Source organism: Castor canadensis, chromosome 10, assembly GCF_047511655.1.
Source record: "Castor canadensis chromosome 10, mCasCan1.hap1v2, whole genome shotgun sequence".
Classification (NCBI taxonomy): Eukaryota; Metazoa; Chordata; class Mammalia; order Rodentia; family Castoridae; genus Castor; species Castor canadensis.
In genome coordinates this window covers 395,705-421,958 of record NC_133395.1, presented here as the reverse complement: position 1 = coordinate 421,958, position 26,254 = coordinate 395,705, and the positions used below count along the sequence as shown (strand labels likewise).

At 52.7% G+C, this 26,254-nt stretch overlaps 1 protein-coding gene across 1 annotated transcript in view; it reads right to left on the bottom strand.

Annotated features, from left to right (window-relative positions):
• The window catches only part of Gas6 (growth arrest specific 6), a 34,802-nt gene that overhangs the window by 5,754 nt on the left and 2,794 nt on the right, over positions 1–26,254 (bottom strand). The window contains exons 3-10 of the mRNA XM_020164483.2: positions 14,135–14,159; positions 12,747–12,809; positions 7,900–8,022; positions 7,037–7,159; positions 5,939–6,061; positions 4,929–5,050; positions 3,714–3,832; positions 3,291–3,480 (exon numbers count right to left, since the gene is read on the bottom strand). Of these exons, the coding sequence (XP_020020072.1) occupies positions 3,291–3,480; positions 3,714–3,832; positions 4,929–5,050; positions 5,939–6,061; positions 7,037–7,159; positions 7,900–8,022; positions 12,747–12,809; positions 14,135–14,159 (888 nt within the window). The remainder of the gene's footprint in view (positions 1–3,290; positions 3,481–3,713; positions 3,833–4,928; positions 5,051–5,938; positions 6,062–7,036; positions 7,160–7,899; positions 8,023–12,746; positions 12,810–14,134; positions 14,160–26,254) is intronic.

Genomic DNA, 26,254 nt, shown 5'->3' with positions numbered 1-26,254 from the left:
GAGCTCTTAGCCAGGGCTGTGAAAAAGGAGTCATGGTCCCTCCAATCTGAAGAGCTGATCTCCCAGCACATTTGGGAAAATAGGATTGTTACACAGGACCTCCATAGAAAGGTTTCATTGCCACTTCTGTCAGTATAAGAACCCATGAGCCAGTGTGGGCTGTAGATAGAGAGATCAGGGCTGCCCACAGTCAGGCCCCGGCATGTCTCATCCAATCCACACATCTTCAGAAAAGCGACATGGGAGACCTGCTCATTCTCCCTCTTCTGAGTAGTTGTTCTCAGCATCTGTGACTCTGGACATTGTAGACTGGGAGGAGCCATCCTGCAGAATAGGTGTGGCTGTGTGGGGAACTGTAGACCACAGGGTGGAACCTGCCCCCCGCCAAGTGCCAAGCCATAAGCCAGACTGAGCCCTAAGGCCAGCTCCATGTTCAAACCCTTCTTACTGCACAAACACAGAGACGTCCATAGCATGCAAACATATGGCTCAGAGGACTTTTACAACACTAACAGCCACACCCCGACCCCCACATGCTCTCCCCAGCTCCCACCGCGGAGGGGCCTACAGCCTTTGCTTTTATTTATAGATTTCTCACCAAGCTACAAATCCCTGAACAGACCAATTTTTTCTCAGTTTTGACCCCAGCAAGTGCAATTGTGAGTGTGCTTTCCTGCTCTGCTGGACCCTGGGGCAGTTAACACCTGGACCACCACTGTCCACTCAGGGTTTGTTTGTGGCCCTTCAGCTGACTCAAGGCTAGAGCAGACCCACATAAGGCTGATAAACTCTGTTGTTTCTGCCCTCTCGCCAGCACATAGCACTGTTCCTTGTCACCCAGGCGTCCCCAGGAGCAGCAGGGCCAAGTCCTTGCCTGGCTCTTGGCCCACATGGCCTGGCTTCACTCCCCCCTGCCCCACTCCCCAGGTTTTGCTGACCCTTTCTCTATGGAGTCCAGAATCCCCTCCTCTTCTCTGGCTGCGTTCCGACCGTCCCTACATGCATTCCCCTTTCTGAAGCTGCCCTGATGCCCTCACAAGGACAGTGCCTTCCTGAGATCTCAGAGCACTGGGTATGCTGGCCTGCCCTGGATGAGGTCTGTGTGACCTGCATGGTCTGTGCACTGCAGGGCCTGGGCTGGTCTAGTCTGTGATGACAATGGGTCCTTTGCTGCCAGCAGAAGGAGCAAGTCAAGGATGAGAAGAAACACAGTACTAGGGTACCTCATTGAGCCAATGCAGAGCTGGCACCCACTGGTGGGTACCACTGTCCCTCGGTGTGTTGTGCAGCCATCCCTGGAATCCCATGATGCAACCTTTGAGCCCCTGCCCTGATCTGGAAGACCCTCCCAACCCATCCCTACTGAGGCCAAGGCTGTTACTGCTGGGTACGAGGCGGTCTCAGCATGTGTGGTGTCCTGTGCTGGGTGCCAAGGTGCAGTTTATTTCTCACAGTTGCCTTTTGAAGGTGTGGTCTCCACTGTGTGCAGAGAAACTGTGGCTCTAGAGAGGGTTAGTTAACCTTCTCAACCAGGACAGAGATGAAGCCCAGCCTGTCCACCCAGACAAGTGACCCACCTGGCTGGCAGGGCTGACTGCAGCCAGGAGCCTACCATAGTCCACACATAATGTCCTCACATGAGAAGAGTCCACACATAATGTCCTCACATGAGAAGAGTCCACACGACTCCCTCACCTCCCCATAGCCTTCACTGGCTTCCCACCTCACCTCCCCATAGCCTTCACTGGCTTCCCACCTTCCATAGGAGAAACCCCCAAATCCCTCAGTTCACCCCAGGCCTAGAACACCAGCTCACCCTCAACTTCCCATTTGTGTGCCTTCAGGATCTCACACCTACATCACCCATGCCACTCCCACCTCTGGCTCACACTGCCCCTGCCTCTGTGGCCCACACCACCTCACACCGCAGTGGCCCATACAACCTCCCAACTCCAAGGTCCACACCACCCCCACGTTTGTGGCCCACACATCTTACACCTCCATGGTCCACCTCTCTCCACCTCAACCTCCCTGCCCCCTCATAGTCTGAGAGTGGCTTCTGGCCCTCATGCCCCTCACAGTGCTGCCTCCTCCACCCACACTTAGCCCAGCGCTCACTTGGAGTCACTTTTGCTGTCTTGGCATCTCGGGGCCCCACTCTCAGCTCCAGCTGTGGAGCTGCTTGACATTACCCTCCACACCAGTGCCCTGGTCTCCACCCCTCAGCTACGAGTGGCTGAAGGCAGGAGAACATTTATTTCTACATTTCTAACAGTTAATTCAGTGTCTGGCACAGACAAATGCTGAATGAACAAATTCCTCAGAAACATTCCATGTAGGGGACTTTGACACCTGAGACTCTACACATGGGACACCTCTCCAGTCTCCAGAGCAGCGACAGTTTCCTTTTGGGCTAAGGCAGAGACACACCAGGTGCCTGGGTCTGATCCAGTTGGTGGTGCGTGGTGGGCAGTGCTGTGGAAAGGGAGGGATTGGTCCTCATGGGCTGCCTTGTTCCTGAGCCACTGGCCGGGCATCAGGACATAGTCTCCCATGCAGGACCCATCACAGCTGCTGCTCCTGACTAGCAATTCTGCCTGGGACCACAGTCCCTGGCCTCATTCCCCATTTATGCCTCTGCGACTTGCTGGGGATGTACTCCAGTCACAGAGACTCTGGTCCCTCTAAGGTAGGAAGAGGCACTGATGGGACTTGGTTGGCTGGGGATGTGATAGATGCTTGCCGGCAAGGCTCAGTGCAGGTTTTTCCATTTTTGTCTTCACTGCTAAGGGAAAGACCACATCTTTCTGTTTCTCTTCCACACGTGGATTTCCAAGCCTGTTTCACTACAGACTGTTTTGTTCATGGCCTGAGATGTGGGATATGAGTCCAAGGTCAAGGAGCTGCTATCTGGCCAGAAGGTGTCTGTGTCCTCTGGAGGCCCATGTAGCCTGGCGGTCACAGAGGCCAAAGCCCCAGGGCAGCACCTGTGCTAGTCAGAAGACTTGCAGCCTCGTGGATATCCTGCAGCCCTCGGGCCTCATCCCCGTTCACAGCTGTCCTTATGTCCTCTAGGCAGATACCACTGTGCTCTCACTCCTTTGTGGAACCACATTTTGTCTCTGATGAAGTAAATCAGCAGCCCACACTGAGCCTCGAGGGTGTAAACTAACTGGGGCTTCGTGTCCTGCTCATGGACCCCCAGTGTCAAGCCCAGAGTCGTGTCCACTGTCAAGTAACAGAGTTAATGCCAGACCCAGCTCAGAGACAGCCCTGGGTACCACACTCACCGTCTGCCACATGCCATGATTGATGACCGGCCCACTGCTGGTGACGCGGCCCACACCATTGTAACGCAGTTGCAGCTCCAGCCTCCCGGCCCGCAGACCCAGGACGACCCAGGTGCTTTCCAAATGGCCTCCAGCAAAGAGGAGGATCCCTTCTGGGTCAAAGGTTCGGAAGTCAAACTCAGCCACCAGCCTGAGAACAGAAATAGACTGCAGTTGAATGCAGGTCAGGTGGCACAAGCTGCCCAGCACAGGGCATTGGCTAACCACAGGCTCACGTGAGCCCTCAGCCCCACAATTCTTTCCAGAACATGGGCACTTGTCTATGGGGCAGCTGTTGTGTGCCCAGGCCCGGATGGCCCTGGACTCACAGAGCTGCGGGGCCTAACTGGGTTTTACTGTCTTGTGATCTGCCTTCTCTCTCACCTGGTAGGTTGCAGCCTCTTGAAGCGTAGTCTGATCACAGGTGTCCCGCTGAAGATGCGGCCCAGGTACAAGGACTTCATGCTCTTGGCCATGCTGAAGGGCACACACGGCAAGATGTCCTGCCACAGGACAGGCAGGCACATTAGCTAAGGTGCCCCTTGGCAGACTCTCGTCTAACCTCAAGGACTCCACTCATTCTTGAAATCCCAGCATCTGGTACAGTCCAAGGCACACATCAATCAGGCCTCCAGGCAGAGAGCTGGCATACCATGGTCACCGTCTGCACAGCCTACAGAGCTGCTCTGTGGCCTTCCCTTGCCTCCTCACCAATTCTGGTTTGCTTGTTTTAAGTTATTAAGTGCTTCAAACCCAGGAAAAAGTAGGGGGCTCATTAAAAATAATCACATATGTGATATTACCAACTGAACAGAACACAAAGGCCTACAGAACTGTTTCTAGAGTGTCATCTACGCCAGCTTCCCCTGCTGTCCTGTAGGACAGGATCAAAGCCGATGGAGCTGACAGAGACCTAAGGTTGAGGGGTCCAGCTCTGCCCACACTGGCTAGTTAGGAGCTGGACAAAGGGCTGTGGAGGTGCAGTGGCCCTTGCCCTGCAGCCTTGGGAGGACACCAGCCCACACAAGGGGAGGTTGAGGCAGAGCTGCCAGATGCCCTGGACTCCTGACCCAGAATTGGGAACACCACTGCTGTGTCCTGCCCTGCACCCCGAAGTCACTGCGGTCTGGTTATCTGAATCGCCCTGTTCATGAGATAAAACACTTGCAACCCTCATTGCTATGCAGTTCCTTGGGCCTGACCCAGGGCCCCAGGTGAGTGTGTCGGGGGGAGGGGGGTAAGCACAGATGCTGGGTACCTGTGGCCCTCTGAGAGCACTAGATAAATGCTGTGTTGCACAGCAACTCACTTGCTCCAGATTGTGGCAGAGGCAAGAGCTTTGCACAGTGTGCACACCTCACGCTTCTGGTCTGCACAAAGGCCAGCCAAGAGCCAGGCGTTGCTATGGAGATTTCATCAACACAACCAAACACCTCCACAGCACAGAACCCTCACTATGTGACTCTGGGGAATCCCAGAGTCCTCAGCCAAAGCTGAACTTTTGGAAGCTTTTCCCCATAAACCCATCATGCTGAAGCACTGAGATAGGGCCCTGTGTGATGCACAAACAGCCGCTTGGTGGGCACCAGGGTCACCCACCTCACAGGTGTCCATGTCTGGAGACAGCTTGAGCCCCCCACGCCCGTCACAGTGGCAGGTGTAGCTGCCAGGGGTGTTGACACAGGTCTGCTCACAGCGTCCCTGCTGGCATTCGTCCACATCTGCTGGACAAAGGAACATGTGGTGGGCATGGAGACTGCTCCAAACCATGCTCTGTCCACCATGGGAAATGTGCAAAGTCTGAAACTTCTCCCTACAGGAGAGCTGAGACTGCAGCTCTGCCCATTCCTGGAGGAATGAACAGCCTTGTGCTGTCCATGGAGAAACAAAGGGCTACGGACATATGAGGATGGGACTCCGACTGGCAGTAGCCTATTCCCCTTTTCCCCCTACTCTGGTTGCTGTGGGGAATGGTGGGGAATGGTCAGAGCCAGAACCACCCCATCTTCTTCTCACTTTGGCTGTTCAGCCCTTAGGGAGTCCTCTCAGGGGCTCCATAGCTGCCCAGCAGGGGTCAGTTTCCAGAAAGGAGTAACATAGAGGGAACATTGTCCCTCAGTGCTCTCAGGACATATGGGCCTCTGCAGTGAGCAAAAGGACCTCCAGGCCCACACTGAGTGTGGCAGTGTCACATAAGGGTCCAGGGCTGGGGAGAAGCCCATGTTGGCCAAAGGCGCTCAGAGTCATTGGTATGTCTATGTAGGCTGGAGAAGGGTGGGCATGAGTGTGCACGTGCATGCATGTTCACATGTGCACATGTATATATGCGCACATGTGTTTAGGTGTGCACTCAGATGTGAGAGCAGGTGTGTGTGGGCAGAGGTAGGTGAAGCCACTATGGAGGTTAGAATGGGTCCTCTTTGACATGGACACACAGGGTAACTCTGGAAGGTGCCCTGGCCTTCCCCAGCCCTCCTGCATGTACAGTGGCTTCCGAGAACACTGGGCCGACGGTTGTCACCAATGCAACACACACTTAGGCAGTGACGTGTGGCTCTAAGCTCTGGGGCAGAAGAGGAGGTAAACTGGGTGGCTGTGGAGTAGGTTACCTCGGCAGGCCTTCTCCTGGTTGCTGTACGTGTAGCCCTTGTCACAGAGGCAGGAGTAGGAGCCCTGCAGATTCTTGCAGCGTGCCTCCCCGCAGGCGTCTGAGTCTATACACTCATCTATATCTATGAGAAAGCCAGACAGCCAGGGCTATACAGATCGGCCCAGGACAGCTGCGGATCTCTGCAGCTGGCTGCTGGGGCTAGCAGGGTGAGGACAGCCCAGAGACAGAGGAGGGTGGAGATGAGGAGGAGGAGGGGCCAATGCCTTCACCAGGGCTGTGGTGAGCCTAGCAAGCATAGTGTCCGACACTGCAGATGTCATTGTTTGGGGTCCACTTAGCAAGGTGCAGGGGCCCAGTCCCTTGGCCAAGACCAAGGTCAGAGTGGAGATGGGAGGGAGCTCCACTCCAGGAGTGAGGAGGATGCATTTCCATGGGAACCACACCAGCTGGGCAGGGAAGGAGCTCTAGGTCATCAGAGCTGGAGCTGTAACATGGTGAAAATGGGACCTGTGTCTCAAAGTGGGTAGTGGGATGCTGTCCCTGTCCTCAAGCTTCTGGTGCTGTCCCCATCCCCCAGCATCCATCTGGGCTATACACACAGGCTGCTGCACTGTGGGGGGCAGGAGACAGTCACTCACAGACAGTGGGATACCACTCCTCTACATCCTATGTCAACACCAGGAACAGGGGTGAGCATCTCTGAAGTGGCCTTCTGGGGTGTCCTCTGGACTCCGAGAAGCCCTGGACTCTCCAGAAGTGGGAACAGGCAATATGGAGGGCAGAGTGGAGGAAGCCAGTAGCTGAGGGTCTGAGAGAAATTGGTGGTGCACAGGGGATGCACGTCTCCCTGCAGGTCTGGGCCCTGAGGGCCTCACAGGCTTTCTGCAGGCTCCACAAGCTAGAAGGAGCCCAGCAGGGTCAGCATGTGTGGCCCCACTAGCTGGAGCAGCCACCCCAGTTCTGTGGTGCTGGGCAGCTCCCTGCAGCTCATTACTGGGCTGGGCTGCCTCCAAAGGATGTTCATCCTCTCCTAAGGACTGGAGAGAAGAGGAAGAGAGAGGCACAGGAGGTGACAGTGGGGCCTGGTGGGCCTTACCTTGGCAGGTCCTGCCGTCGGGGGCTAGTGCAAAGCCACTGTGGCAGGTGCAGTGGAAGCTGCCTGGCTTGTTGTGGCAGACCTGGCTGCAGCCCCCATTCTGTTGATCACACTCGTTGACATCTGGACACAAGGACGGAGTGAGGTTCTGAGGGGCACACTCCCTTACCTGAGCATGCTCCTCCCACAACTGCCCTTCTGCAGGCCTTGCAGTGGGCCAAGGGGATGGTGGGAGGACCTTGAAGGGGAGACCTGAGCCACTATTGGCAGGGAGAGCTGCAGACTCAACTCCAAGGGTCTCCAGGTGCACCCAGAAGTGGGTGGAGGCCAAAAGGGACTCACTGGCCAGTGGGTCCAAGGACAGACATTACCCACCAAAGATTGCATCCGCACAGAGCCTGATCAGAGCCCCAGTACTGCAGATGGACCCATCCCAGACCACTTGCAGGGCACAGCCTGCACCATAGACTGCTCTGAGTAAAGGGCCTCACCAACGTCTGGCCTCTCTCCTGCAGGGCTCTTTACTATGCTGCTAGCTTGCACTCGGATGAGTCAGGGGAGTATCCCTCTTAGTCAGGGTGCTGGACCTATGTAGCACTTCCTTCACTCCAGCCCTGTTCCAAGAGCAGCTCTACCTTCCCCCAGGTCTCTTTAGGAACTCTAGATAAGCAGCACCTCAGGGGCTTTTCACATAGCATAGGGTCCCCACCCCAGACCTGCAGCCTGAAGGCAGCAGTCCCAGAGGAGTGCTGAGGTTGGCCTTAGGGGCCAGACTCAGTGGGGTTGGAGAGTGGGGAGGGTAGGGTAAGAAGACAGCAGGGATGCATGGCAGCCCCAGCCGCATCGTAAAGCTGCAGTCTCACCTTTGTCACAGAGCCGGCCTCCCCAGCCAGCTCTGCACTGGCAGAAGAAGTTGCCCATGAGGTCTTGGCAGACTTGGGTTCCCTCCCTGCTGCAGGGGTTTGGGGTGCACTGGTCAGGCAGGTCTGAGTTGAAAGACACAAAGGAGAAATTAGAGCTGTACCAGAGCCCCTTGCACAGCTGAGGATGTTGGTCAGAGCCTCTACTGGGGCCTCAGCAGTGCTGAGGGGTCTGAGGCAGGCTTGGCTTGGAGCAAGGGCCCCATCTCAGGGCTGTGGAGATGGCCAGGGCCTGGGGCCAGTTCCAGGAAAAGCCAGAGCAGCTGTCCATTTAGCCAGGTGGGGAGAGACAGAGGGCAAAGCAGCAGGACAGGCTGAGGCCCACTGGAGCCCTTAGCCACCAGCCTCAGGTGCCTTCCTTCCATAGGGCATGGCCTCAGTGGAGCCCACATAGGGTGGGGGACCCCCAGGCCCAGTGTATGGGTCTCTCAGCATGAAGGCCTCAGGTCAGGTGTGCATTGGCCACCAAAGCAGGGCACAGGAGATGGCTGAGCTGCACAGCTTCAGCCTGTGGTTTAGGGCCTATGGGTTAAGAGACTTCCAACATAGCTGCCCTTCAAGGACCATCTCTCACAACAGCTGAGGCTTCCAGACAGAGCCTGGATGGTGCCTTGGGTGGGGGCAGGAAAGTGCTGCATGTGCATTACTAGTTCTGGGGGAGTTGCAGAAAGAGCTATTATTATGCCAGGGCTCAAAGAATCCTTTCACAGGCCACTGGCCGAGCAGATGAGGGCATGGGCCTGTGTGCAGAGGGTCAGGCCCAGGCTCTGCTCTCTTCTGGAGGTCTGCATACTGTCTAGCTGGGACGGCTCCTGTGTGCCAGCAGCAAGTCATGGCAATGACAGTTCGGGAGGCTCTGGGACATCTGGGGAGGTGCAGAATACCCAGGGACATGGGTTCTGGAGACGCATGAGTAGAACCAGTTCCTGGCCCTGATCAGTCTCTGTCCTGACCAGATGCTATGTCCAGACCGGCTTGTCGTGTATGCTACTGTTCCATCACACAGACAGTATATTAAATATTTCATTCCTTAATGTTCTCTTGTTTCCTTCTCCTCCCTGGGTGCAAATCTGCCCCCTCTAGAGTTCAACACTGAAGGCTGGTGTTCACTGTTAGAGGATGTGGAATGGAACTGACTCTAGACAATTTACCCAGAACCCTGATCCTGGACTGCTCGATTTTTGGGGAGAGGTGACCAGCCTCATTTTCCTGTTGTCTGTGGTCATCTGCCAACTGGCTACCCAAATATCAGGCCTAAGTGACAGGAGGCCTGCAGCAGAGGGCACAGCTGGGCTAGTCCTGGGTCCAGCATGGCTGGGACCTGGCCACACTTGCATCACTCAACACCAGCTCACAGTATCCTCACACCAGCTCTCAATCCTCCCCTTGGCCAGCATCCACCTAGAAGCTGTGGACTGGCTGGGCCACTCTCCTTTCTGTGTATGAAAGCCTGAGACTGCACCACCAAGGACATGTGGCAGACGGTGCTATTTCTCTTGGGAGGAAGCTGGGAGACTGGTACCTGTTTCCTCCATTATTTCTTCATGGCAAACCTTAAGAACCACACAGTTCTCTACAGCTCTGATTCCTGGCAACCAAACCGATGGCTCTGACTGTCTCCTCTGCCCACTGCCTGTGGGGACTGAAGATGGCCATTCATTCCACCTTGGTCATGGGGAACAGGTCAGGCTAACTCAGCAGGACCTGAGGGGTACCGTGTGTCTGCCCTGGGAGCCATTCTAGCAGGACCCCATGGGTCTGTCAGGACCACCCACACCAATGTGTGTTCCATTCCTGGAATGGGCACTTGTGCCAGGTTTGGAGTACGGTCTTTCCTCCACAAGTGGACTCCTCTTTCTCACATCTGAACTCTGGACAAACCTGGTTCCTGCCCACCTGGTAGGTGCCAGAGTGGCAGGCAGGAGGCAGGGAATGGGCCTCTGATCTCAAAGCTACATTCCTTCAGTTCATGCAGGGTTTGGGGGCCAACCCATGCTTTGGCAGGTGCCACCTGCACCATGCCAGGCAGGGCTGGGCACCAAGCTTGCCAGTAGGCTGAGCCAACAAGTCCAGGCTTCTCAGAGAAACTCCACAATGTGTGGGCTTCTTTTTGTGGCCTCTCCACAGTGTGCCTCAAAGTCTGCTGGTTTTGCACAAATTACAGCCAACAAAATGCTTATGAGTCTTGAAGTTGTTTCGAGACACTGTTCCATGGTTTTTGGTTGTTTGCTGTAAACGCTGTTTATCCTTAAGCATGCAGGGGTTGCATGGTGGTCAAAGTGCCAGGGAGTGAGAAGTGGGGTCAGGGCTCTTCACCATGCACAGCTGCTGTGGCCTGGCAGATCCCATCCCTACTGCTGGCCTTGGCCTCCCTCACATACCACCTTGGCCAGGCTGCACTCAGGGACTGAGGCCATAGGACACTTTGGGACAGGGTGAAGCCCAGCTCACAAGAACTGAGAGGGAGGAGACAGACACACTGGGTGAGCAGGTGGCTCATACCTTGACACTCCATACCACACCACACAAGTCCCCAAAGGGCCCATGTGGGAAGGAGTCTGGATGGTGGTGTGCATTTCAACCACCATTTGCTTAAAGGGTTAAAGTTATTTCTTAAGTACACCCCTGTAAATTTAGCATGAAGGGCTGGCTAACTTGGCCTTGAATTTGCCTGGAATGGCACTGTTGCTCCTTAAAACTCCATCCCAAGGCCAAGAGGCAGTGACATCTTCCACTGGGGTGTCCCCTATACCAAGGCGATGCCACAACACCGGTCCTTCCATCCCTAGAGGAACCTGAACCACCATGCATGCCATTTCTTTCCTATTAGATATCTCCAGGACAAAAGGAAAGACCACATCCAGTATCTGACCCTCAGCAGGTGCCCAGCCAACTTCTGTGCAGTGAGGTTGACACATTCCAGAAAAGCAGGAGCAGGGACAGACCTTGCAGCCCTGAGGATGTCCGTTTAGCCACCCCTCTGGGCACACACAGCAGAGGGCGCCTGCCTGCAAGTCTGCTGGGGGGACATAATGGTTTATCTTGGCACCAGTGTGTAGCTAGGGTGACCATCCACAGCTTGTCTCTCCAGGTGGCAAGTCAGGACCCGGGTGCATGCCCTGTCTACCCAGGCTCTTCTTTCCTCCAGGGGCAGAATCCCAATGGCCGGGCTTCTCAACCACTGCCTGACGCAGTCTGTGGGGAGCAACCTTCTTGGGGACTCACAGGCCAGAGGGATTCCCACTGGACCTGTTGCCAGTGACGGTGGGCAAACACAGAGGCAGAGAACCCTGCACGGTCCATGAAAAAGGAAAGAAATGGAAACTGAGGCTCTTCCTGGCATTCAGAAAGCAGAGTCCATGCTCAGTCCTTGGTGTCCTTCCCGTCAGCTCCAGTCACTGTTGTCACCATGTTGGCACCACCACTGGCTGCAGGGCTCCTGGAAGACAAACTAGTGGCCAAGCCTTGTCTGGGGCTGGATCTGGACTCCAGCAAACTCAGAAGTGGTGTCTAAAGAGCTGCTGCTATAACTGTAACAATGATAGACTATCAAAGAACTCAAGAAGTGCCGTGTGCCCACAACACCCAATAAGACCACCTATGAAGGAGCGAAGGAGCCAAGGAGTGAAAGGCAGCAGCCTGGATGGCTCCTGTTGGGCTCAGGCTGGGGCAGCATCTCCCTGGGGTTCAGTATGAGGAGGTCTGACAGGCAGCTAGCAAGTCGTCTGGGCTCCTTCTTCATGCCAAGAGTCACAAGGGGTACAGACAGCAACAGCCCAGCACATGTGGCTCCAGGTGGGCCCCGTGGTGGGCAGCGGCCAGGCAGGAGTCAGCACTGTGGACAGGGGCTTCATCATAGCCTGTGCAGGGGGCAGGTGAGGCAGCTGGAGAACGCACATGGCCCAAGGCCTATTCTCTAGTCAGCTCAGAAACAATCCTGTTCTGTTCCAATCCACCTGCCCCCAAAGGAGCAGTCAAGGGCCATCCATAAAATGTACAGCATCATTGTAATTTGAAACATCTCACATGGCAACTGAAGCAATCAGCTAGGCCCGTAAGGAGCATGTACAGAAGTCAGTCACTTCAGATACACAAATAACTAGGTCTAATGAAAGAAGTACCATCAAAACAGCCAGAAAAAAACTTAGAGGGAAGGGCTAGACCAACCTGAAAACAACATCCCATGACAATAGCAAAGGCTTTTCCTCATGGAAACGAATGCCTGAGCTAGGGAGGAAACCTCTGTCCAAGGGAAGAGTGAGCACAGGCATGACTCCGGACTCATCTTATGAACCTACTCTGCAGATTACTGGAGGTGTGAGGGTCAGCAGTCACAAGGTATCACTGTAGTTTTGTTTGGAACAATAAAAACTGGAAAAAACCTTGAAGTCAGTCAAAATACACAGGCTGAACCAAGTGTTAGGGTGACTGAAGTCTGACAGGTAATGCACATCCCATTAGACAAAGGATTGAGGAGGTACAGTGCAGTGAGTGAGCAGTATACGAAAGACTCCATGTGCACTTTCACGTGTAAACAGGCAGCTAGGAACTGTGTACTACAGTGGTCTGCCTGGACAGTTGGAGGTGGACGAGCATTTACTTCATAGCCTTGTACCACATGCACTTACTACTTACTATATAAAACCAAAATTTACTTTTTTAAAAAGCAATTTGGTGTGAAGAGAGCAGATGTGGGAAGGCTCAACAGCTCCTTGCTGCTATAGAAATACTCAAGAGCCTCTGCCAACCCAGCTCACAGTCCTGGAGCAAGACAGACAGGAGACACTTACTCTGAACGCATGTGATGAAATCTGGGTCTTTGGTATATGGAGATCCATATTTACTGATGCACTCTGCAGAGAGAAATGGAGAGCACTGTCACTTATCATCCCCAAGTGGGCCAGGCATCAGAGCACACACCAACAGTTGCTGGGTGGCTCTGGGGACATGGGTTCTCTTCCCCTGGGTGCTGCCATCCTCCAGTGACCAGGTGGCCTGGATGTCAAAGTATGAAACACTCAAGGATGACAAGGGAGAAGCATGGCAAAACTCTGTGCCCAGAATCGAGGGAGCTGGAGCCACCCACATCCATCACACAAAACACTGATAAATGTTCAGAGAGCTTCTGACTGTGATCAGAGCTGACTGTTAGTGTTAAGGTGGCTTCTGTTATGAGACACTGCTCTTAATCTGAAAGTCTAGCTGCTCCCAAGCCTCCCTCCTACCTCTGAGGTATTGGGCACAGCTGCACGTGGGTGTCCTAGCAGGGACCCTGGATCTGTGCATTCAGGGATGACTGTGTGAATGGTACTGGCCACTCTATCTGGTCCTTCATTAGGACACTGTTACTTGTCCACGTGTGGGAAGATGGCATAGATAACATAAGGTACTGTGAGGATAGACTCATGGGCTGAGTGTCCTTTGCATCAGCACTCAAAGCTGTCACCTCCAGGAATGAGGTCCCTGGGCTTTCCAGGGCCAGACATGAGTTGCTTTGCTGGCTGCCAGATACAGGCACACAGCAGGTGTCTCTGAGAGAACAGAAGCCAATAAATGTACCTAATGTAAATTACAAGTTAAAAGGGCCAGGATTTCTCTCTCCCAGACAGTACGCATCCAAAGAACTCTGGAGTGGTGTTAACTGAATATGCACTTGTGAGGTGACCCAGGGCTTCTGTTAGGGAGTATGTGGGGTCCCCAAGATTAGGATACCATTTTACTTTTCTCTCTCTCTCCAGTCCACCCCCATGCCTCACCCTCATTGCTGTGTTTGCTTATGCATTCCTGTTCTTCAAACCAAACAGAAACAATGTTTGCAATTTTAATTAATAACGTGGAAAATGTCAATAAATACAGCCTACGTGAGTCTTTGGGGTCCTCAATAATTTCACAAGGACAGAGTCCTGAGATCAGCAACTTTGAGGACACTAAGCTGACCGTTTTCCCAACAGTGGGGGAGTCTGGAATCAAGGCTGAGAAGACACTGCAAGTGATGGCAATGCACCAAGATTCAGCCAATAGGGCATGAAACTATGATGCAAAACACCAAATTCATGTTTTTGACCTGCACGCTCTGGATAGTTCCAAGCCCACCATCTTCCCCAAGGAATAACTTGCTATGTAACCGCAAGTCCTCCTGTATGATCAGCAAAGATAAAGCAAGAGACTTAAAACTTACCTAGGTATCGTGGATAAAAATAGTCCTGTGGAAAGAGAGAAAAGTTTAATGGCACAGTCTGAGGCTTCTCAAACATCATCACAGCTGGCTAATCAACCTTGGAGACAGGGACCCTGGTGGGGCAGGGTTGAGGGAGGCGAGATTGTCTGGCAGCTACTCTTTCACCAGTAGATGCTGCACACAGAGCCACTGCCAAGAAGCAAGATGCTGTGTGGAGCCAAAGCCAGAGGTGGCTTCTGCTGACCTGGCTTCTGTAACGCATCGGTGACCATGTGATCACCTTCAGAAACAAGCAAATCAGTCACTGGAGCTACTTAGGAGGTGCTGTTGGAGTGTCTCAGAGGAAGGCTTACTTAGGAGATGGGGAATGTCTCAGGTGGATGCCCAGTCTTAGTGCCACGACACAGGGTCCCTTGATCCATGGACTTCCTATGTCTAATGCCTGGGGGCATCGGTTTGAGTTCAGTATATTGGTAAAACAAATGTGCTGACCAAGGCGTGAGTCTATACACAGGGGGTCTTGTTCATCCTTGAATGCACACAGTGGACTGTCGAATACCAGAGCCACCTGCCCACATAAGCCAGCACAGAGCCCAGTTGGTAACCTCTTCAGAGTCCTTTGCCACAGTCCACAGCTCCAGGGTCATACCTGATTAAAGCAAGCTCAGGTGTGCAGCTTAGGGTTCATTGCATCAGCCTCAAAAACTCCCCAATTGAGACTTGGTGACCACAGCCAGGAGCAGCAGCTTGTGGATGTGCAGGTGCCAATGGGCTTTGGTGCCTCATTCTACCAAGTCTGCACACCCACCCTCAGGAAGGTCTTTCGAACCCCACTGTGGCAGATGAGGAAACCCGGGTGAAGACGATGGTGGAATTTGCTCCAGATAACCAAAGCTGGGAAGGCTAAGGACCACCAGCTGCCCTTAGGCTCTGGACATCTTACAGAATGACAGGTTGAGGCCTTTCCCTGCACCAGTCCCTGGTGTGCTTATGGCTTCCTGAGCAGGCTTTGCATACATGCCTGCTCCCCCTGCCCCACATACACCTCAGCTTTTGTTCATCGAGCCGGCAGGGGCACCACAGGGGCTGCTGAGCAAGCTGTCAGGAACTGCAGACATTTTGAAAGATGCACTCATGTGTGTTTAGAAAGTTAGGTTCTAGTAGAAATGCAATACTTTGAATTCTTGCTTTTCTATAGTAAGGCAAAGGTCAGGGCAAGCGGGTGTTTCTATTTATGCAGCTGTTGGCAGGTGGCACTAGGAGAGGCAAGGCTTGTGAGGTCTGGGCCTCAGGATTGACTGGCCTGCCTGCCCCTCACTTCCACTTAGTCACAGGTGGCAAACTGTTAGAATAGGAAAGGAAAGCAAGGCCAAATGATTGTTGTAAACTCTGGAACAGGGGTTGCCTCTCCTGGGGAACACACAATCAGCAACCAGGGGCTCATCTCAAGGGGAAGGCTTTGGTTTTAAATGAAGGATTTTGGATGGGTGCAAAAGTGCCTGCTTAGGTTAACCCAAGAACTATATTAGAAAGAACTGAAAACAATGAAGTACATTGAAAACACCCAAGTATATGTAAGTCTTTGCATTACCCAACTTCCGAAGGTGAGTTCTGATTTCCAAATCATGACTAGCCTTATTGGCCATGTACACTCTAACAATGAGCTCTGTTGTTGCAAAAAGGCTGATCTGTGGGAGTCCAAGGGCTCTCAGGCCTCCAGGCAGTGCATCTAATTCTTGTGCTTGACTGTTTGGGGAGTGGGCAGGGCAGAAAGCATGTGCAAATCTGCCTGGCATTCCAGGGAAGGGATAGCTAAACCCTGATTAAAAGCAGAGTTCAGACAAACACACCTGAAAGTGCTACATACCCTCCCAAGAAAAAGACACTCCTCATTGTCCTGAGAAAGCCCTGACATCCAGGAACGCTGTGAGGAGAGGGTGGCCAGTAAGGCTCCATCTGACATGACAGACCAAAGCAAAGCCCTTTGCTTTGGTCTTTGCAGTAACCATCCACCTGCAATGTAAGTTGCTCAGTGCATGCACCTCACTCAAGTCCCACAGGGGTCTGCTCACCCCCAAGGTAGAGGGACAAGACAGGAGGCTAAGACTGGAATCAGGGACTGCCTGACATACCTACTGACCCTCTTTCTTCTGGACCAGGAGGAGCAAGAATGGGGTAGGTAAACATAGGGTTAGGATGGGGCTTTGCCCAAATAGCTAAAGATAGCAAAGTCACTGAAATCTCAGGCTGCAGCACTGTGAACTGATATGGCAAGAGAAGAAATGCCATAGTCAACTGCCTGGCACCGACCCTGGTGCTGACTGTCCCCAAGAAGCCTAGGGGTCACCGATGAACACACAGATGTCATAGATGAATGACAGATGGGCAGTGCAGGAATGAGTGGATAATGGATGGATGGGTGGGTAGATGGACGGATGGATAATAGGATGGACAGATGGATGATGGATGATGGGTAGATGTAGGCAGAGGGATGGATGGTGGATGGATGGATGGATGGATGGACAGTTGAGTGTGTAAAGGAATGGGTAGCCAAGGTCAATTATCACTAAATTGGACCAAGCACTGGATTCTTTATTTTATTGATATCATAGAAAAGTAGCACCCTGGGAGGAAAAAGACCAATGCTCTCAGCTTGTTACTTTTAACAAAATGGAAGCCAACTCAATTTAAAAACATGACTCTCACTGTTACCTGACATTCACCTTAACTTTACTTTGCACCTGGGAAATAGCCATTGAGGGTACAGGGAGGCCAGCTGACCTGCTCTCATCACTGGCTCAGAGTGGTCCTAAGATGCAGGGTTTCCCTGATGGGGGCGGGTCCCTTGTGGATAGCATACCAGCTCCTCCCACACCTGTCCACCACCTTCTTGTGCACTGGGGTTTTGTAACCTGAGGGGTTCATGTGACATAAGTGCCTCCCAAGGAGCCTTATCAGGGATAGGGGTGTAGTCCAGGTGGGGTCTGACAGGAGGCTCTGATGAATTGGCTCCCAGTCACAGAGCCCTGGCTGCATCTTGTTGCCTCTTCTTACTGACCAATCATCACCCACATAGCCCCTGGCTATGAGGGTAAGTGAAGGGGACACAGGGCATAGTGATGTCCTTGAGAAATCCCATTTGTGGACAGACTTCAGCAGCCCTGTGCCCACTCCTCTGCCCTATGCTGACACCAGGGCCTCACTAGCCTGGAAGGGGTTTTGCCCCCCTACTACTGCTGCCCATGTGGCAAAGACCAAGAGTAATGGGGCACCGCCATCCCAGGGCTCAGGGATTATGAAAGCCAGTCCACATGGACCCAGGGTCTTTCAAAATCTTCCTCTACTTCTCCTCCTCCAGGGTGCCACAGTTCAGAACCAGGCAAATGACTCCGTTGCAGGATCCAGCCCATGATGACCCCTCCACGTGTCACTTGGGACACTTTCCTGGCCTCCTGTGGTTAGATGGCCTTCAGTGACCTCTTGATTGAAGTAGGCTTGAAGACAGACTCGCTCTTCACAGCCAAAACCCACAAGAGGACAACATCCAGCATGTACATTATGAAGATGGAAAAACATTTGAGCCCAAAGTGGGCTGAACTGACACCCACTCCCACAGCTACAAACAGGACCCTAGTGAGCTCAGAGACTTCCAAGATGAGGCAGCTGCTGCTTTTGGAGTTTCCTGCCCACTTTCATCTTCAAGTCTGCTTGGACCTGGGGTGGGAAAGTGGACTGAAGGCTCAGCTTCCAGTCCCACCCTCACCTTGTTCATGAAGCAGGAAGCATAGCAGACAAAGCCCTCATCCATCTTCTCACCATGAAATGGCCTTCACACTCACCCACTGTGAGTTCTGAGCCGATGGAAAATGCCCACAGACTCTGCCATGTCAGCTCTAGACACAGACTTTCCTTTGGATGTCTACAATGTAACAAGCCACCCTGTATTACAATGTAACAAGTAGTGACTACTTTCATATAGTACTAAGAAGTCCCTTTACTAAATCACCTCCTTTTGTAAGTAACAGCCTAAATTTTGTTACATCACCTCACAGCAGAGACTGGAATGACTTTAGTCATTATGAACACAATAACAATTTATGATGTTTTTCATGGGAAACAGCCACAGGAATTCACTAATCCCTTGACTGTAAACTGGTTTTGCCAGCAAATTGACTTCAGAGCATGCAGCCCTGGCCCGGCTGTCCTCAGGCTCCAGGTGGAGGCTTCATGTTGTCAACAGCCCTTCTGTAGATACCCCACTTCACAGAGGAAGACTCACATACTTCCTGAGTGGATCACACAAAATCCTCTCTTCCTTTCTCCTCCAAATTCAGCCCTAAGTTTCTCCACTTGGCTGCCTGCTTATGGCTCCACAGAATAGAGACAACCACTGGCCACCCTGACCTTGTGTTCCAGGGCTCCACCCCTTTCTCTACATTCAGCCTCAGGGGCTCTGCTGGTCACAGATGGGCAAGGCAGTATCCCCGTAGTTGTGACATGGCAGCTGGGCCTCCTTGTGTTCTGCTGACAATTACAGGATCCCAGCTGACAGGGACACCAAGAAAGGGACAGTCACAGGAGCAACTGTCACACTGTGAGTTACTTGCTCTTCTTTTCAAAGTGCTGGTAATGCACTTGGCTTTGAGCACACTGGCTCTATGGGGTGGCCACGCCACTTGTCCCTTCAATGATGGCCTCTCCTTTTGGCTACTTGAGCTCCATGCCTGCTGAAGCTGGACCAGCACAGTACTAACTTGGGCCTCTGATCATCCAACCCCTTGAGCTATGCCCGGCCTGTGCATGGGGGAAGAGCAGGAGGCACCTGCCTGCTGGCTGAGAGCTGCTCTTTTGGCTCCTGACACTGAGAAGGATCAGGCATCACTTAATACTCATTCGCCTCTGCTCAAAAATGCACGCGCCCTCCCTGAATCCAGCCCTGAGAGGCCAAGGACGGCTGGTCCCTCCACAAACAGAGAGAAGGAACAGGAAGATAGGGAGGCACTAGCAGAACAGAGCCAGTGCCAGGGGTGCAAGACTCCATCTTAACGCCCCAGACACCCACAGCCTGGACCAACAATTAAGATATTAGCCCTAAATTCTTCTGGCGCCTACTCTCCATATCAAGGTTAAACTGGAAAAGGCAAAGAGGATCGAAGGTGCAGGTATAAAAAGCAAAACAAACAAAAACCTGGGCAGCCTCCCTGTAGTGGACAGACAATTTGGGGAGAGCCACAAAGGGAGGACCCTGATTTTGTGCCACCTAGCAGACCCACCCTATTGGATAAAACTCCAAGCCCAACAGCCTCCAACTGTCGATCCTTATCTGCTGGCCTGGAGCCTGGAGGTACATTTCCCCTGGGCTAGTAACTCTCTCCTTGCTGTTTTCTACTCTCTGTGGTTCTTTTGTTGTACCTGGGCCAGCGTCTTAACTGAAGAACATCTGGACAACAGTCCTGCTGAACCAGCCACATGGAGTCTTTGTCTTCAAACATCTCCCTCGAAGCAGGAATCTGTAGCCTGCTCCACACCCCACATTCTCTTCATACTATTACGGACATAGAGCTGCACACAAGGTGGCCTTGTGACTGAATTCCAGCCAACGAGGGACAAGCAAGCGTGACTGAGTAAGGAAAGTTGGTGGAGGCTGGTCTCCCACTCCTTGCTGAAATGTAGACGTGATTAGTGTCTACATTAGTGCTGGTGCTCCAGCGTCTTGTACTATGCGAAGAGGCCTTGAAGACGAAGGCCTCACGCAAGGATAGTGGAGTACAGGCTGACGATGTGAGTTCCAGGCCACCACAGAGTAGCCCTGGTCTTCAAGTTGGGTGCTAGGGACTCACATCTGTAATTCTAGCTACTTGGGAGGCAAAGACCCTGTTCAAAAAAGATGAAAACAAAATGTGCAAGGGACATGGCTCAAGTGGTAGAGCACCTACCCAGTAAGTGCAAGGTCCTGAGTTCAAACCCTAGTACTACCCCCCCCCCGCCAAAAAGTAACTTCAATCCCACTCTAGTTTGTGGTTTACACAGCCCTAGATTCCCTCTGAATTTGACAAATGACTGCAAACAGAATTGTAACCACCTGCAAAGTGAAATTATAAATCTAACAAGAACAAAGATTTCATTGTGGAGTGAGAGTGTTTTGGGACCCATTCGTGTGAAGACACTGATAAGTAATGATTTAGGCCCATCAACAATAAAAGAACAGAGCTCGCAAGTGTAAACTTGTTCAAAGGAGAATGGTGGCCAGTGGGAATATGGATGAAGCAACCAAACATCTTTTGCAAAAACACTTACCATTTGTGGTAAAGAAAATGTTAGGTGTTTTATTTATTTATTTTATCACTATTGTTTCGGGAAAATTATGTCTTACCCCACACCAATTCTTTCTTTCTTTTTTTTAATGATTCTGGAGATTGAGCTCTAGACTCCTTGTGCTTGCTAAGGTTGGGTGCTCTACCATTTGAGTCATGCCCCAGTCCTTTTGCCTTTTTAGTTTGTTTTTCAGATAGGGTCTTGCTAACTTTGCCTAGGCTGGCCTCAAACCTCCATCCTCCTGCCTCTGTCTCCCGAGTAGCTGGGATTACAGGTGTGTAGCATCACGCCAGCTAGATTGTTTTCCCCTCCACAAATTCTTAATCCAATCTTTCTTTGTCCTATAAATTTCATGCCTCAGTGCACTTACAACCCACATTTTGCAAAGCAAGAGAGAGTAACCTTGTTTGTGTAGCTTACAGTCCACTTCTCAGGGCTGTTATGTGTCCTTGCTGTGTGATTTTAATCTCTGCTCTCAGTGGACCCACGTCACCTGGCCTTCTGGTACTGACTGTGCTCCTGCCATCCCGGTGTTCCTGACATGAACAGCTGCACTCGCCAACACCTGGGCTCTCAAGGACAAATGCAGCAGCTAGTGACCACCTAATCATAGTGAGTGACCACTCAGAGTAGGAGCCAGGAAACAGCGAAGCCCTCGCTGGACACCCCTGGCTCTGCCTCCTAGAAGAGACAGACTCACACACGCAAACTGATGGGAACTGTATCAAATGTGGCCATTGTTTCTTGATGGACTGCTAAATGCCAGGCTGTTTAAGGAGCTCTGTAAGAGGTGGGCAGAGCAGACTGGCAAGGATCCTGTCTCTCATGCTGCTTGGCAAGGGCACTCAGGTTGCTGGCCAGCCCGCCTGGTGAAGGAGACAGTCCTGGATTATTGGGCAGGCACAAGGTCATCTGAATGTGGAAGGGGGGCTGAGAGGAGTCCACCGAGGCAGTAGTTCAGGCAGCACTTGCTCGGCCTTGCTGGAACTGGAGATCTCCAGCTTGAGTACTGGAGATGGTGGTGGCTGGAGCCTGGGACAGGCTAGGAACAGTCTCCCCAAGTCCCCAGACTCAGCTCTACCACTCTGCTTTCAGCCCCAGGAGATCCACTTCAGACTTCTGACCCCAGAGCCAGAAGACAATAAACTTGTGATGTTTTAAGTTACTGAGTTACTGATGATTCAGCAGTATTCATGGACACCCCAAGATACAGATATCCTCTTCTGTGTGGGAACCCTGGCCACAGAGGGAAGGTCTGAGTCTTTCCATACTCTCAGCACCAGGGTTCTTGGGGAAGGAGGCTGTGTGTCCTTCAGGTCCAGGAAGGAGACCAGATGCCCAAGCTCCTCAGCAGCAGGGCAGCACCTGCTTTGATGACTTGGCAGTGTGAACAGGGACAGAGACAGCCTAAGTAGGGACAGGGTGGCTGTTGACAAGGGACAGGATTGAGGGAAGCTGGTGAGGGAGGAGAGAGGACAGAAAAGGAAGGGTGAGTAACCACAGCACCTGCCTGGCTCTGTGGCTCAATCTAGGGGTCACCCTGTACCCAGAGGGAACCCAGCCACCAAAATACCCACTATATGTCTCTATGTCTGTGTGTTTGAGAAAAACAAAATAATGCATTTTCTTAGTGTCCAAAATTGCAAAACAAAATGCTGATGGAGTGCAGGGATCACAAGGAAGCATTAGAGCCACTGCGCCAAGAGCCACAGGTGTCTGTGGACCACGTCCACCTCAGGAGGCCCCAATCGCCACAGTGGAGCACAGTGTTCATTTGCACCTCCTCAAGAGCTGACAAGGGCAAGTCCTGAACAGAATCCTGGGCCTCAGCTCAAGGAGGCACAGGATGGAGGAGCCTGACTCGGCTGACCTAGGGCTCCACGGTTCTGGGACAGGTGTGACTACAGCATTCATACCTCTCTGTGGCTTGTAAAGGAGGTTCACGTGCCTCTGGGGGGTCCCAGCAGTACTCCCATGACCAAGCTCTGGTTGCTGTGGGGTTTAAATGGGCACAGTCCCCTTGGAAGGTCAAGGGCAGCACCCAGCACAACTCAACACAGGGGCCCAATGTGGAGGCCAGGCCTGGGGCATACAGGGCTCTGGTTGTGATGGTTGCAGGGCCCTCAGTGCCCCAGACTGGCCTGCCCCGCTGGTTTGGTGAAGATGACCAAGAGTCAGGAATGCCACACCAGCCAAGTGCCATGTCCTGGGCCATTAGTTCACAATGTCCAGCCAGTCTTGTTCAAGCTGAGCGCTCATGCACCAGAAGACAAGGACCTCACAGATGGGATGGTGGTGTGGTCGAAACGCTTGGACTCCTCTGTCACGGTCACATTGCTTTAGCGAGTCGGCTGACTTGAGTGGTAGTTGGGGCTGGGGCCAGCTCTGTACAAAGCACTTCTCATGGACTAAGTTCACTAGATTTATAATTTGCTGTCCTGCACATGGTTCCTGCTCATGGGCTGACTTCATGTGAATGAGCACACAGAGGCATGGTGGGATCTGGGGTACCATGGAGGCCACCATGCCACTAACCTGCTGCAGGGAAATTACAGATGGAGCTAGATGAGCTGCAGCCCTCGCACAAGCACAGCTTGTGTCTATGCAGTCTGTAGGGCGGGAACTACATAGCAGCTTGGGGTACAGATATTAAAAGGAGAAAACCCCTGTATATACGGGGTACACTGCCAGGATGTCCAGACACACACATCAACCACATCACAGCTCATCCACCAGTACAGACACACTCAGTGTCAGCCTCATCATGGTTCCTCCTCTACTACAGACACATTCAGACTGTTCTAGGAACCCAGGAAGCCCATGGTGATCAAAGTCTGATCCTATTTATTGTTGGTTTGAGGTAAGTGTTCTGTGAACACCTGTGAGGCAGAAGTAACCAGGACTTTGCACCAGAGGCTTGGGAACTTTCCAGGCACACAAATTCTACCATCCTGTGGCCCCCAGGGTGACCTTGGAGAACACTTGTGTGGTGATCCCTTGAAGGAGGGACCAGAGAGTCCAACTGCACATGAGCACCTCCCAGCTTCTCTAGGGACATCAATCAAGCAATTCTAAAACAAGCAGTGTTGGGTGTTGGGTGTAGGTCACAGAAACAGCCCCAGCTTCTACCTGAGAAAAGCAAGAGGGCGTTGCAGCAAGAAGTCAGGCCCTGGCTGAGGACTATAGGGTAGTGATCTGGGAGGGTTTGACTAGCTCTGGCCCAGCTCCAACCTCAGAGTCTTCCCTTAGACACTCCAGAGGCAGGAATGGAAGTTGCACTTCCTAAACCTGAATTTTGTTCGTAAATAGAAGGGAGGTACTTTGCATTTTTTGAATACAATAGTCAGGTTCTAAGAATACTGAGCCCAGCCTGGGGCAGGGTGTTGCCTGTAGTGCCCAGCACTGTGCTGTTACAGTACAGAGCTACCAGAAGGGCCTGCTCCATGCCTGGAAGTGCCAGGACTGCAATGAGTGTCCAGGCAGTGTGGGCACAGGCACGTGACTGGATCCCTGATTGCCAGGCTATCTGCAGGGCTTGAGCCCTAAAGGCCCTCAGTGGGAAAAGGCCCAAGAGGGAACAGCCAGGAGGCAGCTACTAGAGGAGTGGATGCTCCAGAGAGGAGCCAGGGAAGAGAGTGTGTGCAAAGTGTGTCTGTGTGCATCTCAGTGTGGTTTTGTGCGTGTGCTGTGTCAGTGCCTACTTGTGAGTACAGGTATACATGTTTGTGTATGAACGCATACCTGAGTCTGGGTGTCTACATGCTTCTGTATGTGTGTGAGTACATGTGTGGATGTGTACTGTATGAATGCCCACGTGTATGTCAGTGTGTCTGTGCAAATGTCTGAGTGTGTGTATTGTATGACTGTGCAACGTGTCAATGTGTGTATGTGTGTGCCTGTGTGTGTCCATGCGCCTGCATGCCAGGTAGCTATCAGGACAGGGTAGGGTGGGTGGCTCACCTGGACATCCCCTCCCTCACAGGTGCCCTATTCAAAGTCTCTGAGGGTACCTCCTCCTTTTGCTGGGCCCTTAGATCACCCCAAACAACTGAGCCCTGTCCCTACTCAGTGGTTGTCCCCAGGGGGAGGGCCGTCCATCTCCTGAGAGACAGCTCTCCCCAAGCTGCCCCTGTCAAACCCACAATCTCAGAGAAAATGTTCTTAGAGGGTAAATGCTGTTTATAACCCAAGGCTTTTAAAACTGACTGTATCCCAAAGTCCCACCAGAGAATTCACCACCATCAGTGGGGAGGGCCACCATACCTTAGGGAGAGTGAGACAGAGAAGCAGAGAGATAAGAGGGGGGCAGAGAGCTCAGAGAGACAGAGAGGGAGAGGAAGACCTTAGCTTAAGCTCAAGTGGTAATCCTACAGGTCTAATCCCACAGGTCGCCAGTCCTACTGTGAATATTGTACTTTGTATCTCACATAAAACCAGGTGCTAATCAGGAACGGCCCAGAGATTTTCTGTCTCCTGGCAGGCATCCAAGTGCCTGGCAGCCACTATGCTGTGGTTAGCCTCCTGACCAGGATTCTCAGGAAGCAAATGGAAGCAAACATCCTATCCAGACCACTAGGACTCAGTGCCTCAAAGGATTCAGCAAATGAGTCAAAGGTTGCTCTCTCAGAAGTGCGGAGGACAGAGACTGGACAGGGCTAGCAGGACAATAGCTGTGGAGTCTCTAGCATGGGGCCCCTCTGAATCAGCAACTCTGGACAGGGAACCCCTGCCAGGGAGAGTGAAATGTCCGGAAGAGACAGTAACAATGAAAAGGGAAAGGAGATAAGAAGAAAAGCCTGGGGGAGAGGAGGGACAAAGTGATTACAAGTGGCCAGGGCTGGCTGCCCAGGGCTGGCTGCCTGGGGCTGCAAAGGGCCAGGAATGTGGGCGGAGGTGCCATAGGAAGTGTGTAGAGGGAGGACCCTCCCAGAAGAAGGTGTGTGGGAAGGGTGCCTCACACCCACCCACCTGCCCTGGAAGACGGCTGTTAGGTCAGGCACTGTAACTTGGGACCCTCAGACTATGCAGGAAGACCCTGGGTAATCCCAGCACATAGAACACAAACAATTCCTTGAGTAATGGAGCCCGGAGCCCAGACACGAGCACAGAGCTGCCAGGACCACCCAGCTGGAGGGCAGGACCACTCCCTCCCTGGGCTCTGGGAATGGCTGCATTTCACTTTCCAGTCCCCTGGGAGGGAGGTAGAAGTGGGCAGGTGCCCACTACGGCTGGGCAAGGTGTCTGCAGAGCCACAGTGCAGGCTGCTGTCTGCTCCCAGCACTCTAAGTCCTGGAAGGCAGGAAGGAGGAAGGGAGGATCAGTCCCCAGGGGTGGAACCTGCCGGTTTGGGCACTGTGTAGGTCTGGTAGGTGGCCCATTGTTTCACACTGGAGCCTAGGCCACACTCTTTACCACCCAACAGCCTCATCTGAAAATGTGAAGTGAACAACATTTCAAGGTAAGGAATATTAAGCTGATACTTCTCAGAGAGAAACATTTTGCCTAGGAAGGTCTCTGACCACAGCAGGGTCCTGCCTCTTCAGCCATCTTCCTTCCTAGGGGCAAGAGCAGAGTAGTGTTTGGGGAACACCCCTGGATTTAGGTCTCCCCAAGGGTGTGGAGCAGGAAGGACTGGAAACAACGACCCTTGAAAGGTGGCCAGTAGCCACATCCAGAAGCCTAGCAGGAACTCTGCAGGGAGGCCAGGCCGCGGTTGGAGTCTAGGGCAGATTCTCAAGCAGCAGGGAAGCAGCCCAAGAGGGCTGTCCAGTTGGGAACTGAGTCATAAAGGGAAAAGGTAGGTGT